General features: G+C 40.3%; 1 protein-coding gene across 3 annotated transcripts in view; it reads left to right on the top strand.

Moving 5' to 3' along the window:
* Positions 1 to 21,200, top strand: part of eps15 (epidermal growth factor receptor pathway substrate 15) — a 185,971-nt gene that overhangs the window by 75,755 nt on the left and 89,016 nt on the right. For all 3 annotated transcript variants that reach the window (XM_060830449.1, XM_060830448.1, XM_060830450.1), the window contains exon 12: positions 2,932 to 3,017. In XM_060830449.1, the coding sequence (XP_060686432.1) occupies positions 2,932 to 3,017 (86 nt within the window). The remainder of the gene's footprint in view (positions 1 to 2,931; positions 3,018 to 21,200) is intronic.

Raw genomic sequence — 21,200 nt, 5'->3', positions numbered from 1 at the left:
TCCCAGCCATCCTGCTCTTGATTTGGTCCTCTGTAAAGAAAGCAAACTCCTTAAATGAGGTGGCGCGGTGGCTCAGTGGATAGTAATGTTGTCTCACAACACGAGGGACCCATGTTCAATTCCAGCTTTGCGTGTCTGTATGGAGTTTGCACGTTCTCTACATGTCTATATGGTTTCTGCCACATGCTTCAGCTTCCCCCCACAGTCCGAAGATGTTCAGGTTAGGTGAATTGACCATGATACGTAGCCTGCACATCTCTGGACACTACAGGGCAATGTGGATTAGTCGATGCAAATGTAGGATTATGCGAATAGTGTAAGCTGCTCTTTGGAGGGTTGGTGAAGACTCAAAATCTGAATGGCCTCATTCCACACTGTTGGGATTCTATAATTCTATGAATTTTTAAAATTTGGTTCGTATCAATGTGAATCGTACAATGTAATATTTCCTTGTGACAATTGATTCTATTATGACAAACACCAAAATAATCTGGGAAGTCTCAAATAAATCAGCATCTGTCAGAAAGACAAGATAGGTTAACATGCTGGCAACAACCCTCTTTGGAACTGAATACTGAAAGGCAAAGGAGTGTTTTAAATAGAATTAAAAAGAAAGCAAGGGGGAAAGACAGGAACAAGTAATGCTGGGGTACGAAACCTTCAAAAAGCAATAGGTGGTAACAGAGATATGAAATACTCTGATGTAGTGACTGCTCCACTTCAGAGTAGCAAATAATGGTAGATTTTTAAAAAATTGAAATCAATTAAACAAGTGTTTGTAGTAATGATAGAAATGATGGGACAAAAGCAGGAATTGCTGGAAAAAAATCAGAGTTCACATTTCAAGTTGAGTAGCCCTTCTTTAGAACTGGGCTTCCCCCAGTTCTGAGGAATGGTCAATCAATCTGAAACGTTAACACTGACTTCTCTCCAGAAATGCTGCCAAATTTGTGGAGCTTTTCCAGCAATTCCTGTTTTTGTTTCTGATTTACTGCAACTGCACTTTTTTGTGATTTTAATGGAAATAGTGTATTTCATTTGCAGCTAAGTACTGAGGACATTCTAATCTGTATTAAGTATTAAGATACCCAGGACAAATATCAGATCCTTTTTCCGAAGGTTGTCCTAAACTTGGCCAAAATAGTTCAATTCCTATGCTTACACTCTCACCACTTCTTTTTACAGTAAAGGGATTATGTTTCATTTTTACTTTACTCCATTACCCTGTGCTGACCTTCCTTGGGTCTTTTTATGATTTTCTGGTAATTTCAGTTTAATTACTGTTTGCTCTTCTTTTCATTTTTAAAATTCTTGTATTTTTACGGTTAAATTTCTCATTCCGTTAATTAGTGGCAACTTTCTGTGTTTTCGCCATCTATGTACCGTGTAATTTTGAGTATTCCTTGTTGTGTTTAACAATGATTTCTAATGATGTCCTGACTGTTGATTGTGGGGTAATTTGTTTTGTTTTCCAGCTGTTCTCTTCTTCCCATCTCTCTTTCGCAAATTTTTGACTTTACTTGAGTTTGTTAGGAATTATTGCTCTTTGCTAACTAATAAATTAGGAGTACGATAACTAATAATTCTATTAGTTTGACTGGTGGTACAGCATTTTTCACCAATTATTCTTTATTGTTAGTAAAATAGGTCTTTAGTAAGGAGAAAAATGAATTGTGGATGGCAGGAATATTCTACAATCAAATTTAAGTTTTTGTTAGAATCTCTGAAGGAGAGAAATATGTTGCTAGCAGTCGAATGCTTCTTTTGTCTCTGGGGCTCTTTTTAAACTCCTTTACATCACTCTTGAATTATTGTATCTTAGTGTAACAACACGATTGCAAGTAGGAATGCGTTTTCTGAGTATGCTTCTAATTCTTTTCAATAATTGTGTCCTGGAAATTCTGATTTCCATTTTGACGTGATGCTGCTTGATCCAAAGCAAATATTCACGAAAAATGTGTTTCTTGGAAGTTTGATTTTCCACAATTAATCCAATTCTATTTTGTAGCTTTACTAATTCTTGCTAAACCTTTCTTTCTTGCATTCTGCTGGCCTCTGCTTTGCTACAGGCTCTATGCCTTTCTCACTGTGCCAGCCATCCTTGCTGCACTGCTTTGATGTCCGTAATATGTGAATAACGTTGGAATCCTAACGTAACACTTCTTCGTTAAAAGTGCAAGGTTAGCATTATTATTTACTGTTTAATCTATCATCTGTTCACCTTCTTTTGTTCATAGTAGTTGATTATTTTTTCTTTTTCAGATTGCTTTTTTAAATTCACCTAAGATTTTTATGAAGCATAATTTTGCGGAAAAGTTTATGTAGTCAATCAAGAAAAGAATTCTAGTTTCACAATCTTGCATAGGTGCTTAATACTAAACTAAACTTTCCTTCTTTGAAACTAAATCATCCATTATTGTTCTGAATTAACAAATTAACTAGCAAGATTAAAATAATGTGTTTAGGGTGTCAGGAAAAATGGCAGAGTGTCCGGCATTAATAAACTGTTTTACAGGTATATGCTTTGCCTATTTTTTCCCTGTGTCTCCAGTTAGTGTTAGGCTCAAAAATAGGACACCTACTGTTGTTCCATTTGTCTTTGCTTACATCATAATGTTGTGCTGCTTCATAGGCAAATAAATACTTTGATCTGGTGCTTACATTTAAATTGTGTATGCAACTCGCTAAGTCATGCCTTTGGATTTGATACCTGATGCTATGATTGAGCCAGTTTTGGTTACTTTGTGTTGCTCGATATGCTGGAGGGGCAGATTGATCTGCTTCAGGTCCAGCATTAAGCTTTAGAAAGTTGATTTTATATGCTCATTTTAAACTATAAAATAGTAGTTAAACTAGGGAATAGTGTCAAATTGTGAATTTAAAGCTGCTTTTAAATCTGCACATTTATCATCTAACTTTTGTTTACCACAGAATGGATCAGCCCTGAACACTCGAACTGACTTTTCAGCCATCAAAGAACTTGATTCTATACACAACGAAATTGCTGATCTTCACAGGTAAGCACAGCATTGTCACTGAAAATATACAATTTTGCATTTCACAAAAATATCTTCAATTGTCAAGGCTTTGTCAAATCATATGATAGTTTAACATTGTAATTATTTGCTGTACTGCAGAATAACTTAGAAGAGATGTCAAATGTTCCATTGGCTAACTTAGACTTAATATTATAATTCTTTATAATATTGTTAATTTATTTTTTAGACTGGTTCACCACCACCATTGTAAGGCAATAAAGGATGAAAAATAGATGCAGGCCTTTCCAGCAACTCTCCTATCCCTTGAACAAATTAACAAAAAAATCTTGTTATTGTGTGTGCACAGCTTCGAGGTGCTGGATCAGTGCAGCTTATCTTTATAGGCCCACCTTATACCAGATTCACTCTTTGCCTTCTTTCTTCTCAAAATCTGCAGAAATTATTACACTGTTGAGAAGGATCTGCTGCCTGTTTGTTTTTGATGCTGGAGGATATGCAAAAGCCTTGTGAAATGTTTTTTAGAAACAAAATTGAAGCAATGATGCATTTTTAAAAATAGCTTATCTCCTGTCATTTCTGTACTTGTGCTTAGCATCTCCTTGATCCTAATTCACTACAGCTGTGAAAACCTGTTTACATGGCTGTCAGAGTAGAATTGCTTAATCGGTCACCAGGGAAAGATGAGAGCAGTACAGGTTGTTTTAGCTACCTGCACATATTTATCACATCTTCTGTTCAGAAACATCTAAGTATCACTTTGCACTGACGGCTTCTCCAACCCCTCTGTTGGTATCCAACAATTGTGTTTTCTGATCCCTGCAAATGTTTAGTGTTGCTGAAAAAAGAAAACTACTGTTGATGTTTCTCATAAAACATTTTCTATGGATGTGCTAGATACTATATATTGCATGTTTTTTCAAATATATTTTTATTGAAAAATACATTTTAAAATATTACAACAAATGCAAAACAATACAAAGAAAGAACACTAAAGAAAAATGTAAAATATCCCAAACTGCTCTCATGTAACAAATGTATAAATATATACTTAAACAAATGAATAATAACCAACAATCGATATTGGACTTGTAAAGCACAATCATTATGGTTATATAAAAGCCCTTATTAGAGTGGCAGACAAATCTGTGTCCAGGTCTTCCTAAAAGGGCTGCCATGTCTTATAGAAATTCTCAGTCTTGTGGTGCACCATACTTGTGAGAAAATCCAAGGGGATATGCTCCATAACAATCTTCTGCCAACCCTACAGGCCTGGGGGATTTTCGGATACTCAACCTAACAAGACATTCTTTCTTGCGCAGAAATTGAGGATGTTGCAAAGTTTCTTCTTTAGCGCATCTACAGGAAATACACTGGGCAGGCCAAGAAGAGGAGAGATCAGGACTCTCCCACTCCCTGCAGAGTCAATCAAACTCATCTAAGGGGACGCCCTCCACTTGATGACATGAAGTGCTGACAAAAAGTGAACTCTCAGCACTGAGCACCTCCTCTCGATGTCGGATTTGTAGGGATCAGTCAAAAGTGTAGTCTTTTTTTGAATAAAATCTATAACTTGAAAAAAGCGAAAGAGGTCCCTGTTAGATAGTTCGTATTTCCGTGCTAACTGATCAAAGGACATCAAAGTGTCTCCCTCAAGTAAATCACCCATGCAAGACACACCCCAGCTGCCCAACGTTTAAATTCTGAATCTATCATCCCTGAATGAAAACCCAGCATACCCACTACAAGTTTCAGAGAAAATGTTTTGCCAATATTGCCTTTCCTCTGCTGAATTGCCTTCCATGCTTTAACATGCTTTGATAACTACTGGGTTATGACAATATTCCTTAATAGTCCTCATTTTGTCCAAAAACAGCAAGCTAGTAAGGGGGCACCCTGCCTGAGAGATTTCCGTATGTAACCACATTGAACGAAGGTCCCTACTAGCGCACTCACGTTAGATGAAAGCGAGCTTAGTTGATAATATTCATGTCTGGGAGATCCATTCTCCCCAATCTGTGAGGTACTTGCAGTTTAGCTAATTTATTAAGGGGCCACTTACGATGCCAAGTAAAAAAGCTGAACCAGCTGTTCCTGAACGTTTGCTGATCGAAAATCAGGGGGAGCATCTGTATAGGGCATAGCAAACGGGGGAGAATATTCATCTTAATAAGCATAATCCAACCTAACCGTGAGACCGGAAATGCCTCCCATCTTTGAAGGTTTTGTTTGATTTTGTCAAATAATTAATGAAACTAGCTTTGAATAACCGATGAAGAACTGGAGTGATGAATATGCCCAAATACACACAATCCCCCGAGACCACTTAAATTGGAATTGATTTTCACCCGCAAGACCAAGCACCTTCAGAAGACCACCCATAGGCATAGCCTCTAATTTTGCAAATTAATCTTATACCCCAAAAAGATGCCAAATGTGGTGATGCATTTATCAGGCAAGGTACCTAATCTGATGGATTTGACAAAAAAATGAGGACATTGTCCACATACAACGAAATCTTTATGCAATTTTGACCCCACTTCTGGAGCCTATATGTTAGGATTCCTCCAAATGGCCTCTGCCAATGGTTCAGTCACCAAAGTAAAAAGCAATGGCTGCCCCTAGAAATGTTAAAATTGCTTGACCGTACTCCATTGGTGATGACCGCAACGAGAAGGTCACTGTTGAGAATCTTTACCCATCTTATAAAGGCTTCGCCCAAGCCAAACTGCACCAGAGTATAAAAAAGATACGGCCACTCAACTCAGTCAAATGCCTTCTCTGCATCTAGAGAAATTATCAGTCTCTGTATTGACTATTGTTGACATGCTTGAATTACATTAAGCAGCCTCCTAACATTACTGGAGGATCTGCGGCCCTTTATGAAGCCTGTCTGGTCCTCTTTAACAATGAAAGGTAACACAGTCTCCAGCCTCAACACAAGACTCTTAGAGAGGATTTGAAGTCCACGTTTAAGAGTGAAATGGGCATTTACGAAGTACAGTCCTCTGGGACCTTCCCTTTTTCAAGAATAAACAAAATATTCACCACTCTCAGATGGTGGGAGGCGATCATTACTGTATAACTTATTGAACATGTTGAGCATCGAGCCTGACATAGGTTTATAAATTCCTTATAGAATTCGCTGGGAAATCCATCAGGACCAGGTGCCTTTTCATTCTGAAGCTGCTTCACAGCCTTCTGCACTTCTTGCTCTGATAAGGAGGCATTGAGAAAAAACTCTCGTTTGGGGTCACGCCCAGGAGCTCCAGATCCTTGGAAAAGGACTCCACCTTGGTCCACCCCTCCTCACAACCCTCAGATTGGTATAACATAGAGTAAAATCTCTGGAATGCCACATTAATCTTTTTGGAATCACATTTTAGGTTCCTCGACCCTTCCCTAATCGATATAGTGGCTTGAGGAACGCTCTTTTTTCCTGGCGAGATACGCTAATTGTTTCCCTGGTCTGTCACCATGCTCATATAACCTTTGTTTTGCAAACATAAGCTTCTTCTTTGCTGTCTGCTTTAGCACGCAATTCAATGCAGACCGCAGCGTCGTAATCTTCTGTAGCTTGACCAGCGAGGGCCTGTCAAAGTAAACCTTATCGGCTGTCTTAGTCTGTGCTTCGAGGAGACGTTGTTGCTCACCCTTCTGCCACTTCCCACTGGCAGAGTAGGGAATAACTAAACCCCAGCATAGACTTTGGTAGTTTCCCAAAGGAAGGATGGGCTACTAACTGAGCCTGAGTTAATGTCCAGGAACGTCCAAAATTCTCAAAATCCAAAATCCATAAACCTACTAAGGGATCCATGCACCAGTGCTTCGGGCCCACAGTACATCATTAATCTTAACCAACAGGTGTATTGGACCGTGATCAGAGCTGATAATATTACCAACCGTACAAGATGCCACCAAGTCCAGAGTTGTCACGGGGGTCAGAAAAAATATCAACCCTGGTGTGACATCTGTGTGGATTGGTAAAAAGACATAAAATTCCTGCCTGTAGTGTGGAGACGCCTCCAGACATCCACCAACCCTAATGCTACACACAGATCCACTAATTGTTTAGTTTGTACAAAGGGTATTGGGGGGGCCTTTGGGCAACCTGTCCACTGTGGGATCTATGAGACAGTTAAAATCTTCCCCTGTAATGATATGCCAGGACTCGAGACTGATCAATTTAGAGAACACATCTACCAGAAATTTTAGGGGATGAGCCAGAGGGTAATAAACATTTAAAACACCATATTCTTCTCCATTTATCAGGGCTTTGAGAATTACAAACCTCCCGTGTGTGTCTTTAACACACTCTAGTAACTTAAATGGGAGATTCTAACCAATATAGCCACTCCCCTACTTCTGGTATTAAAAGATGAAAAGTAAACCCAATCATAGCCATTCTGTTGTAGTTTCAAATGCTCCCCATCATCCAAGTGTGTCATCTGTAACAATGCAATATCCACCTTTTCCTCTCTAAGACTCCAAAGTACCTTCTTCCTCTTAATTGTTGAGTGACTCCTCTTGATGTTCCAGGTACACCATTTAATCAAGTAATTAGCCATAACCTTCTGCAGTAACATTTAGATTCCAGAGAAGAGGAACTTGAACCACAAATCACAGAGCCTTAGTGTCACAACATAAAAACTACATAAACTAAAACTACTGCAGTTAACAAACCTACAAAGCTATTCAGGATTATATACATAAAAAACAAAAAAACAAGCCTACGTATAAAGCGCCAATAGCGCTGAATAGAGGAACTCCCCTCCTGCCCAAAGAGGGCAACTACGCATCCCAAAACCCAACTTCCTATCCCGCTGCCAGTACTGCAGCCCAGGCATTTAAATACCTGAAATGGGCATAAACTGCCTGTAAGTAGGCATCTCGCCATCCCAACCATTTTCCCTCCTCCCAGCTAGAGCTGGACTGCAAACACAAGCAGCAAAGAAACAAAATACACCATGGATAGCAATGTGAATAAAGAAATTTTGGAATAAAAGGGTAAGTACCCCACCCATCCTTTGGTATAACTTAGAAATTGAAAGTATACATCTCAATCGTCACCAAACATAGTTTAGACCAGATTATTACCAATAAAAAGCATAGGAAAAGAAGGCCCCAACTGGACTTTCCCTTCTTTTTAAAGAAAAAACAAAGACATACCTAAACAACACTACGTTTTGTACATATTAAATTATTCAGGTTAGGTTAATTTATCCTTCTCTGATGCGTCAAAGAGATGTACAGACCCATGGAAGGTGATCGGAAGCACCACTGGATACCCCCTGAGAATACTGAATCCCAAACTCCCTCAGTCTTCTCTTGACGCCGTCATAGAGTTTTGTTTTCTGGATCACCGCTGCTGTGAGAGGTCCTGGAAACCCCTCGTAAACTAGAGCCTTTGGATCCTTCCCCTGAATTCTGGAAGCTTCCACGATTGTCTCCTTGTCTTTATAACAATGAAACCGCACCAAGTTAGGATGAGGACGTTGATCCAGACCTGACCTCCACACCATGACTTGGTGCGCCCTCTTGATCTTCAAGCCTCTCGTGCCAGTCTCCAAGTTAAGGAATTTCAGCAACCAGATAGATTCTGCAGACTGCTCACCTTCCTTACCCTCCAACAGACCAGTGATCCGAATATTTTTCTTCTGCCCCTGTTCTCAAGGTCATCAACTTGGTTAAGCAAATTATGGGCCTCTGTCTGTAGGGCTTGGATCCTATTCTTGGAGGAACCGGTATCAGCTTCCACTATGACTCTGTGTTCTACCTCATCTATCCTTTTCTCCAGGATTCCCAACTGCTGTTCATGCATGATAGAGATTAGGGCCAGCTTCCCCACTATCTGCTTACCGAACACCTTGCAAGATTTCATAAGCTCCTTCACCAGGGCCTGGTAAGAAATCGAATCCGCGGATCCTGCAGGCTGGGCCACAGACCCAGCCTCTGATGCTCTTCCTCCTTTCTTCAGCATCCCTAGACGGTGAAAACCAAGGCAGGTTGATTTTTAACAGTTTCCTGGAACTCCAGGAGCTTTCCAGAGGCCAGGATATTGCAGTGGTCCAGGTAGGGTGGGTTAAAAGTTCATCCCGCTTGCACTGCGATGTTCCTAAATCGTCGCCATCTGGGATCCCCCCCAACTTCCCCCAATATTGCATGTTTTTAAAGAATCCACAAAGAATTTTCTATAAACTTTCATGTCTATAATATGCCTCGTATGGAGGCATCATTTTTTTAACCAAATGTAGCAGCTAAGTGTTGTTTATGTCTTGCCATACTTGGTCACAGACTGCTTCACTGTCCGTGCAGTTGCATATGATATTAGACACACTGGGACATCAATGAACATCCAAACTACTCATCTTAGATTGGAAGGAAGTTAACTGATGTAACAACTGAAGATAATTAGGTCTTGCACCCTAAACTATTCCTGCAGTGATGTCTGTGGCTGAGATGATTGGTCTTCAGAAACCGTAACCATTTTTCTGTGTAGCAGGTTTAACTCAAATTATTGGACATGTTTTTCCAGATTTCCATTTGATTTCACTTTTGCGAGTCGACCTTGATGCCACAATAAATCAAATGCTAACTTTATGCCAAGGGCAATCTCACCTCCCCTCTGGAATTCAGTTCCTTTGTCCATTTTTCCAAAGATAATAAGACGTAGGAGCAAAAGTCGACCATTCAGTCTATTGAGTCTGCTCTGCTATTCAATGAAATCATAGTTGATTTGATAATCCTAAAGTCCTGACTTAACCCCATAACCCCTTGATTCCTTTACTGATTAAAAATCTGAGAGGAGAAAGTGAGGACTGCAGATGCTGGAGATCAGAGCTGAAAATGTGTTGCAGGTCAGGCAGCATCCAAAGAGCAGGAGGATTGACGTTTCGCACATAAGCCCTTCTTCAGGAATAAAATCTGATTAAAAATCTGTCCAACTTAACTTTGAATATCATTAATGACCCAGCATCTGCAACCCGATGTGGTAAAGAATTCCACAGGTTTATTACCCTCAGAGAAGAGATTTCTCCTTATCTCTGCATTAAATGAGCAAGCCATTGTACTGTGATCAAGCCATCTGGTCCGACTCACACTCATGAGGAGAAACAATCTCTTTGCATTTCCCTGGTCAAGGCCCCCAATAATCTTTTATGTTTCAATAAGGTCTCATTTAATTCTTTTGAACTCCGCTGAGTACAAGGCCAATTTACTTGACCTTTACACCTAAGAAAATCTCTCCATCCCCAGAATCATCCTCGTGAATCTTCTCCAGACTGTCTCCAATGCCAATATACCTTTCCTTAGAAAAGTGGTTGAAAACTGTTCATGGTATTCCAGGCGTGGTCTAACCAATTTCATTCATCTGACATATTTAGCAAAACCTCCTTATTTTCATTCTCCATTCTCTTCAAATAAAGGCCAACATTTCATTTGCCTTGCTTATTACCTGCTGAACTTGGGTGCTAGCTTTTGTGATTCATGCGACCTTTGGTTCCCTTTGTGCTCCTTCAGACTTTCCCTCATTTCAGTAATATTCAGCTCTTTATTCTTTCTGACCTAATTTCACATTTTCCTATAGTATAGTCTGTCTGCCAAGTTTTTGACCATTCATTTACCTTATCTAAATGCCTTTGTACAATCTTTGTGTAATTTTCACAACTTGCCTTCCCAGCTATTTTTTTCTGTCAATCACAGACTCAGCATAATATATTCATGGACTAGAGGGAGAACTAGTCACTTGAATACAATATTGGCTCACAGGTAGTAGATAAAGTGTGATAGTGGAGGGTTGTTTTTTGGGCTGGAGGCCTGTGACCAGTGGTGTGCCACAAGGATTGGTGCTGGGTCCACTGCTTTTTGTCATTTATATAAATGATTTGGATTTGAATGTAGGAGGTATGGTTTGTACGTTTGCAGATGACACCAAAATTGGAGGTCCCTACCATTGTCACCTTGCACCACTCAAATGTCTGTGTCTCAATCCTACTCATTCTAAGCTTTCCTTTAGCGTCAGTAACCACATCTAACCAGTCAAAAGTTGGCAGCCTGTGAACTGAATAGGTGCTCTCAGAAGTTAAAAAAAATGAATGACCAATTTTGAGTTCCCAAGAACTGTGGAACTCTTTCCTCTACCAAGTCTCTATGTTAATGCTGTTGTTTTCACAGTCTAGTTTCTTCTGATAGAACATTTTTAAAACTCTGAGGTATTGGGTAATGAGTTATTGCTTTATCCACAAAAGTCATGTTTTTTTCTAACAGGAATGTAGGATTTTTAAAAATTTCTCTTCAGTGCATGAAATTACTTCTGTATTGCAATCGAATGCTATTTCAAGGTAAGGTCCTGGGAGCATTGATGAGTAAAGAGACCTTGGAGTGCAGATTCATTGTTCCTTGAAAGTAGAGTTGCAGGTAGACAGGGTAGTAAAGAAGGAATTTGGTAGTGCATTGAGTGTAGAATTTGGGAGGTTATTTTGCATCTGTATAGGACATTGGTGAGGCCACTTTTGGAATACTGCCTTCACTTCTGGTCTCCTCACTATAGCAAAGATGTTGTTAAATTTGGAAGGATTCAGAGAAGAATTACAAGGACATTGCCAGGTTTGGAGGGTTTGAGTTGTAAGAAAAGGCTGAATAGACTGAGGCTAATTTCCCAGGACTATCGAAGACTGAGGGGTGACCTGTAGAAGTTTATAAAATCACGATAGGGTAAATAGTCAAGGTCTTTTCCCCATGATAAGTGAGTCCAAAACTAGAGGGCATAGATAAGATTAGATTAGATTAGATTCCCTACAGTGTGGAAACAGGCCCTTTGGGCCAACAAGTCCATGCCGACCCTCTGAAGAGTAACCCACCCAGACCCATTTCCCTCTGACTAATGCACCTAACACAATTTAACATCACCTGACCTCCACATCTTTGGAATGTGGGAGGGAACCGGAGCATCCGGAGGAAACCCACACAGACACAGGGAGAATATGCAAACTCTACACAGACAGTTGCCCAAGGCTGGAATCGAACCTGGGACCTTGGTGCTGTGAGGCAGCAGTGCTAACCACTGAGCCACCCAATGTAAGGTGAGAGGGGAAATGTTTAAAAGGGATCTAAGGGGCATTTTTTTTCGTGCAGAGGATGGTGTGTGCATGGAATAAACTGTCAGATGAAGTGGTGGAGGTTGACACAATTACAACATTTGAAAGGCATCTGGATGGGTATATGAATAGGATGGGTTTAAGAGCCATAAGGGCCAAATGGCAGAAAAAGGGACTAAATTAATTGAGGCAATCTGGTCAGCATAGATGAGGTTTCTGTGCTGTACATCTCTATGAATCTCTAACTCTATTTCCATTATCCAAGTCATTAATATATATTGTAAATAATTGTGACCGCAGCATAGATTCCTATGGCAGTCCACTGGTTACGAGTTGCCAACCTGAAAATGCCCCCTTTATCTCAATTCACTGTCTACAATTAAATGGTTAGCCAATTTTCCACCCATGTGAATATACTACCCCAACATCATGGACAATTATTAAGTTACATTATGTGCAGAACCTTATTGAACAGCTTTTGCAAATTCACATGTTTTACGTCTACTGGTTTGCCTTTATATATCCTGCTTGTTACCTCCTGAGAGAACTGTAATAAATTTGTGACGCATGATTTCCCCTTCATGAAGCAATGCTGACTCTGCTTGATTTTCTGATGTATTTCTAAATGCTATGCTATTCACATCGTTTTACTAGACTCTGTGACAGATGTTAAGCTAACTGCCTATTGTTAACTGTTTTTTGCCCCTCTGAATGAGGATGTTACAATGGCAGTTTCCAATTCTGTGACTTTTTCTTGGAAGATTATTATCAGCTCCTTCAAAATCCTAGTTTGCATCTGTCAGGTTCAAGAAACTTTCCAGAAACTCCATTAGTTTCCCAGTATTTTTTTCTTCATCATTATTGTTTTTATTTTATTTTCCCCTTTTGCCCCTTGAATATTTAGTATGCAATTAATACTAGTAATTTTCCTTTACCATGAAAACTGATCTAAAGTATTTATTGAACTCGCCTGCCATTTCTGCTTTATTTCAGCCTCATCTCTAAGGGACCTATGTTGACTTTGGCCTCTCTCTTCCTTTTTTTTAATAAATATATTGATTAGCAAAAACAAACTTTGTTGACTCGACAAAAGTATAAAGTTATAAGAAATATAACAAATACCAGTATAATAAAAAAACGCAAATTACAATACAACTACAGCCTACTAACTACTAACCTACACTATAAAACAAAACCAAACACTCTGCAAAACAACACCAATAAATAAGTGACTAAAATAAAACAAAAGCACATACAAGAACACAAAATAACAGTGCTCAGCACAAAGTTATTAAACCAAAAAACGGGGAAACGTTGTATATATACCTGTATTAACTCAGGAGTCCAATTTCTAGGGCCCAGGCTCAGCAAACCTAACCATCCTGGTTAAACGAATGCCCGAGTTAAGATAGCAGAAAATCTGTGTCCAAATAACTCAAAAAGAGCTGCCATGTCTTATAAAAAAGTTCTATTGCGTGGTACACCATATTCGTGAAAACATCCAAAGAATTGTGCTCCATAATTTATTTTCGCCATCCCAGCAAGCCCGGCGGGTTCTCAGACACCCAATTCATCAGAATATTCTTCTGTGCACAGTAAGAAAGAATATTGAACAGTTTCTTCTCATACCCATCCAAAGATGATACATTTGGTAGGCTGAGAAAAAGAGATGTTGGGTCTACTTTAACATTGGTCCTCAATACCCTCCCTATCTCTCCCACCACTGCGCTGCCATAAACATGGAGCCTGTGGCCTGTCCAGAAGCAATGGGTCGGAATACCTACACTTATTTTACATTTGGAGCACATTAGAGATGCTCCTTTGTTAAACTTCGCCAGACAGTCCGGTGCCAAATGAACCCAGTGCACAACAAAGGGCACCCGTAACATTTCCCACGATAACATCCAGTTTTAAAAAAATTATAGGACCAACATTTTTTTGGATTAGATTATATTACTTAGTGTGGAAATAGGCACTTCGGCCCAACAAGTCCACACCGACCCTCTGAAGAGCAAACCACCCAGACCCACCCCTACGTTTACCCCTTCACCTAACACTACGGGCAATTTAGCATGACCAACTCACCTCACCTGCACATCTTTACACTGTGAGAGGAAACCGGAGCACCCGGAGAAAACCCACGCAGACATGGGGAGAATGTGCAAACTCCACACAGACAGTTGCCTGAGGCAGGAATTGAACCCGGGTCTCTTATTCCAAGATTTTTTTCAAAACAAAATTACTAGGGAGAGAGGGAAAAAAGGGAAAAAGGAATACACAGGGAAAGAAGGAAAAGAGGACAAGTATTAACCATATTCTTCAGATCAGTCAGTCAGTTTTAAAGTGTTCACAAAGCTCTTGGCTTTATCCAATGAGTTGAACGTATAAACCAGTTCACTCAGTCTTTACCACTATATAATTACCCCTATTTAAGTTAACAGTTGTTCCTGACCCAAGTTTCTCACTCTTAACTTGAAAGCTAACATCTATAATGTCATGATCACTCTTTTCTAGTGGACCTTTTACTTGGAGACCATTTATTCAAGTGACCATGTTACAAATTACCTGTTCCAAAATAACCTGATCTCTGGTCCACAACATATTGTTCTGGGAAACTGACCCTAAGGCACTCTGGCAAAGATAGCCTTGAGAAGGAATTCACAATTTGATTTTCTCAATCTACAAGAAAATTAAAGCTACCCTTGATTAATGGACTGTCTTTTTTGTATGCCCTCATTATTTCATGATTTATTCTCTGTCCGACAGAACAGCTACTGTTCGGGCCGATAGAGTTTTTCCATCAGTGTGATCTTCCCTTTGTTACTTCTTACTTCCAACATGCTATCCAAATTTGTTTTTGACATCTTGTATTAGCAAAGTTATGCCACCAACCTTCCCTTCCTAAAATGTTACCCCTTGAATATTTAGTTCTCAACTCTGACCTCTTTGTAACCATGTCTTGGTAATGGTTATAAGATCATGTCCCTTAATTGTTACGTGTGCCATTAATTCATTTGTTTTCTTTTGATTAATGTTTATAACATGAGGTGAAATTGAGTGCTCTTGGTAGAACTCCAATTAAGACGGAAGAGCAGTTTGTTGTCTATGTTAAGTGCTGTTGGATGGCATTGTTAACACTGGGTGGCATGGTGGCTCAGTGGTTAGCACTGCTGCCTCACAGCATCAGGGAGCCAGGTTCGATTCCGGCCTCGGGCAATTGTCTGTGTGGAGTTCCCACATTCTCCCTGTGTCTGCATGGGTTTCCTCCAGATACTCCGGTTTCCTCCCACAGTCCAAAGACGTGAATTGGCCATGCTAAATTGCCCGTAGTGCTAGGTGCATTAGTCAGAGGGAAATGGGTCTGGGTGGGTGACTGTTTGGAGGGTCGGTGTGAACTTGTTGGGCCAAAGGGCCTGATTCCACACTGTAGGGAATCTAATAAAAAACCTTCCATTGCTTTGCTAATTATCAACTTCTGTTTTTGTAGCCATACATGGGTAATTTTTCATATTATTGAATAGGTGTCTGTGGTGTAGCTATATTGGACAACTTGAAGGGTGTCGTTCATTCGGGAGCCGAGTGCTAAGCACTGCTGCAGGAAGCTGGTCAGGGTCCATAGTCTGTGCTGTAACTAACTCCTTCAGCTATTTCTTGATATCATGTGGAGTGAATGGAATTATCTGAGGACTGGCATGGTACGATGGGTACTCAGGACATGACTGAGATTAATTATCTACTTCTCCCTGAAGGTAGTTTCAAATAACTTGGCCTTATCTTTGCACTGATCACCTCAGAAACTTTGACTTGTATATTCCCAATTTTGGAATGAAGATTTAACCTGGATCATTTTGATCCGGGGCAAATGAATGAGGCTCATCCAGAAGATTCTATGAAATAAGGATTTTATTGTCATTACGATACTTAGAATCATGGAGATATTTAGCACAGAAACAGATTCTTCAGTCCAACTCATCCATACCAACCAGACATCCTAAAATAATCTAGTCCCATTGACCAGCATTTGGCCCATAACTCACTAAACCCTTCCTATTCATATACCCATCCAGATGCCTTTTAAATGTTGTAATTGTACCAGCCTCTACCACTTCCTCTGGCAGCTCATTCCATACACGCACCACCCTCTGTGTAAAAAAGTTGTCCCTTCTGATTCCTTTTAAATCTTCCTTCTCTCACCCTAAACCTATGCCTTCTTGTTTTAGACTCCCCCACCCTGGGGAAAATATGTTATCTATTTACTCGATCCATGCCCCTCATGATTTTATAAATCTTTATAAGGTCACCCCTCATCCATCAATGGTCCAGGGAAAATAGTCACAGCCTATTCAGCCTTTCCTTCTAGCTCAAACCCCCCAACCCTGACAACATACTTTGTAAATCTTTTCTGAGCCCTTTCAAGTTTAGCAGTATCTTTCCTATGGGAAGTAGATCAGAATTGCATGGACTATTCAGATTGTGGTCCAACTACTGTCTTATACAGCCACAACATGAATTCCCACTCCTATACTCAATGCGCTGACCAATAAGGACAAACATACCAAATGCCGCCTTCACTACCCGATCTACCTGCATCTCCACTTTCCAGGAACTATGAATGTGCATTCTCAGGGTCTCTTTGTTCAGCAACACTCCTCAGGATTCCCATTAACTGTACAGATCCTGCTCTGATTTGCTTTTCCAAAATGTAACACCTTACATTTATTTAAATTAATCTCCATCTGCCACTCCTCAGCCCATTTGCCCATCTGACCAAGATTCGATTGTACTTTCAGGTAACCTTTTGTCGCTGTCCACAACACTTCCAATTTTGATGTCATCTGCAAACTTACTGACTAGACTTCCTATGCCCACATCTTAATCATTTATATAAATGGCCCAGCACCAATCCTTGCAGCACACCACTAGTTACAGGCCTCCAGTCTGAAAAGCCACTGTCCACCACCACCCTCTGTCTTCGACCTTCAATCCAGCCAGTTCTGTATCCAAATAGCTAGTTCTCCTTCTATTCCATGTAATTTAACCTTGCTTTCTGGTCGACCATGAGGAACCATGTCAAATGCCTTACTGAGGCCCATACAGATCACGTCCACTGCTCTGCTGTTATCAGTTCTCTTTGTTATATGTTCAAGAAACTCAATCAAGTTCATCAGACACTATTTACCATGCACAAAGCCAGGTTGACAATCCCTAATCAGTCCTTGCCTTTCCAAATAGATGTAAATCCTGTCCCTCAGGACTCCCTCCAACAACTTGGTGGCATGGTTGCTCAGTGATTAGCACCAGGGACCTGGGTTTGATTCCAGCCTCAGAAGTTTGCACATTATCGTGTTTGTGTGGGTTTCCTCTAGGTGCTCCAGTTTCCTTCCACTGTCCAAAGATATGTAGGTTAGGTGAATTGGCCATGCTAAAGAGCCCATAATGTTCAGGGGTATGTAGGTTAGGTGCATTAGTCAGGGGTAAATGTGTGGTAATAGGATAGGGGAATGGGTCTCAATGGGTTACTCTTTGGAGGGCTGGTGTGAACATGTTGGGACTGAATGGCTTGTTTCTGCACCATAGGAGTGCTATGATTCTATGAAACTTACCCACCATTGATGTCAGGCTCACCGACCTAAAGTTTCCTGGCTTTTCCTTACCACCCCTTTTTTAAATAATGGCACTACGTTAGTCAACCTGTAGTTTTCCGCTCCTCAACTGTGGCTATCGATGACCCAAATATCTCAGCAAGGAGCCCAGCAGTCACTTTGCTAGCTTCGCAGAGTTCTAGGGTATACTTGATCAGGTCCTGGGGATTTATCTACCTATTTTAAGACTTCCAGCACCATCCTCTATCATATGGAAATTTTTCATTATGTCACTTTTTATTTCCCCACATTCTCTTATTTTCCATATTCTTCTCCACTGATGCAAAATAATTATTTAAAATCTCTCCCATTTCCTGAGGTTCCACACATAGACGGCCTTGCTGATCTTTAAGGGGTCCTATACTCTCCCTAGTTAGCCTTTTGCTCTTAACATATTTGTAAAATTCCTTTGGATTCTTTTTAACCCTATTTGCCAAAGCTATCTCATGTCCCCTTTTTACCCTCCTGATTTCCATCTCAAGTATATTTCTACTGTCTTTACACTTTAATGTGGAATCATAAGATTTCTGCTGTCAACTGATATATGCTTCATTCTCATTTTTAACCAAACATTCAATTTCTCAGCATTCCCTACAGCTATAGCCTTGCCTTCACCCCAACAGGAACATACTGCGTCTGATTATCCCATTTTCCAGACATCCCTTTATCTGTGAACACACAACCCCACCACTTCCCCCATTCCCCCAAATCAACTTTTGAAAGTTCTTGCATAATGCCATCAAACTTGGCCTTCCTTCAATTTAGAACATAGAACATTACAACGCAGTACATGCCCTTCGGCCCTTGATGTTGCGCCGACCTGTGAAACCAATCTGAAGCCTATCTAACCTACATTATTCTATTCTCCTCCATATGTCTATCCAAAGACCATTTAAATGCCCTTAAAAGTTGCCAAGTCTACTACTGTTGCAGGCAGTGCATTCCACGCCCTTCGTACTCTCTGAGTAAGGAAAGTACCTCTGACATCTGTCCTTTATATATCAACCCTAAATTTAAAGCTATGACCCTTGTGCTGGCCATCACCATCAGAGGAAAAAGGCTCTCACTGTCCAACCTATCTAACCCTCTGATTATCTTATATGTCTCAATTAATTCACCTCTCAACCTTCTTCTCTCTAATGAAAACAGCCTCAAGTCCCTCAACCTTTCCTCGTAAGACCTTCTCTCCATACCAAGGAACATCCTAGTAAATCTCCTCTGAATCCTTTCCAAAGCTTCCACATCCTTCCTATAATGCGGTGATCAGAACTGTACGCAATACTCCAAATGTGGCCTGGGTGGCGAGATCTCTTTGCTCATCTACACTACCAAGAATCTTGCCATTAGCCCAGTACTTTTTATTCCTGTTACTCTTTCCAGAGTGAATCGCCTCACACTTTTTTCCTCATTAAACTCCATTTGACACTTATCAGCCCAGTTCTGCAGATTATTTATGTCTCTCTGTAACCGACAACATCCTTTGTCACTATCCACAACTCTACTGACCTTAGTGTCGTCTGCAAATTTACTAACCCATCCTTGTATGCCCTGATCCATGTCATTTATATAAATGATCAACAACAGTGGACCCAAAACAGATCCTTGCAGTACCCCACTAGTAACTGAACTCCAGGATGAATATTTCCCATCAGCCACCACCTTCTGTCTTCTTTCAGCTGAACCAATTTCTGATTCAAACTGCTGAATCACCCTCAATCCCATGCCTTCATATTTTGTGCAATAGTCTACTGTGGAGGACCTTATCGAATGTCTTAATAAATCCATATACACCACATCAGCCGCTTTACCCTCATCCACCTGTTTCTTCAACTTCTCAAATAACTCAATAAGGTTTATGAGGCATGACCTACCCTTCACAAACCCGTGTTGACTATTCCTATTCAACTTATTCATTTCTAGATGATTATAAATCCTATCTCTTATAATCCTTTCCAACACTTTACCTACAACCAAAGTAAGGCTCACAGCTCTATAATTTCCAGGGTTGTCTCTACTCCCCTCCTTAAACAACGAAACAACATTTGCTATTCTCCAGTCTTCTGGCACTATTCCTGTCGACAATGATGACATAAAGGTCAAAATCAAAAGCTTGGCAATCTCCTCCCTGGCTTCCCAGAGAATCCTAGGATAAATCCCATCAGGCCCAGGGGACATCTATTTTTACACTTTACAGAATTGCTAACACCCCCTCCTTATGCACCTCAGACCCATCTAGTCTAGTAGCCCGTGTGTCAGTATTCTCCTTAACTACATTGTCTTTTTCTCATATGAATACTGACTAAATGTATTCATTTTGCACTTCCCCTAACTCCTCTGACTCTGTGCACAACTTCCCACTACTATGCTTGATTGGCCCTAGTCTTACTCCAGTCATTCTTTGATTCCTGTTATAGCTATAGAAAGCTTTAGGGTTTTCCTTGATCCTATCACCAATTACTTCTCCTGTCCCCTCCTGGCTCTTCTTAGCTCCCTCGAGGTCTTTCATGGTTAACTTGTAACTCTCAAGCACTCTAATTGAGCCATCACATCTCACCGTAATATAAGCCACCTCCTTCGTCTTCACAAGAGATTCAACTTTCTTAGTAAAGCATGGCTTCCGTGCTTGACAACTTCTTCCTTGCCTGACTAGTACATACTTATCAAGGACCCACAGAAGCTCTCCTTAAATAAGCTCCCCATTTCAATTGTGCCCATCCCTGCAGTTTCCTTCCCCATCCTATGCATCCTAAATCTTGTCCACATTGGACAAAAGAAAGAACTTTAACTTTTAGATACAGTCTATCTTTCGCCATCATTGTTTTCTCAGGTAGATTGTCTTATCGTAGATTGGTTTTGTCATTTGGTTAATCCTGCATTACAAAATAGTATTGTTGAATATTAACTTAATCATTTGTCTGGTGTACTAGTTTTACTCCATTTGTTGATGAGCAATATAGTCTCAAACACCTAGTCCAACACAGTCCATAACTGTGGTTAATCAATTCTTTGTCAATCAAGTTAGGTTGAGAATTTGTAACTGCTGCCTTCTATGTTGTGTTAATGTTCTTCAGTAAAACTGGAAGTCCTTTCAAGACTGCAAGCCTGTTCAACATTTATAGGGTCCCTGGGATACCTGAAATCACAGTTTCATCTGCATCTCCATCTCCCCAGTCAGGTTCAGAAAATACTGAAAAATATACTTGGCATGGACTTGGTTACATGAGTTGCTGGTGATCGAGTGGTTAGGATTTAGTGCTTTCACAGTCGCGACCCGGGTCCGATTCCCGGTCAGGGAAGTTGTATTTTTGCAAGATGGAGGACGGAAAAAAATTTCTGGCTGTAACAGCTGCTCCTTTTTTGAGATATTTTAGTTGCTGGAGGTGATTTCCTCGAATTCCAGGAGCAGCAATTACTGTTTCATATGCTGTTGCATTGTTTTGGGAAAAAAAAGGTCAAAACAACACTTT

Source organism: Hemiscyllium ocellatum, chromosome 9 (assembly GCF_020745735.1).
Source record: "Hemiscyllium ocellatum isolate sHemOce1 chromosome 9, sHemOce1.pat.X.cur, whole genome shotgun sequence".
In the NCBI taxonomy this organism is placed as follows: Eukaryota; Metazoa; Chordata; class Chondrichthyes; order Orectolobiformes; family Hemiscylliidae; genus Hemiscyllium; species Hemiscyllium ocellatum.
The sequence above is the reverse complement of the archived record's forward strand: the minus strand, read 5'-3'. Positions and strand labels throughout refer to the sequence as shown.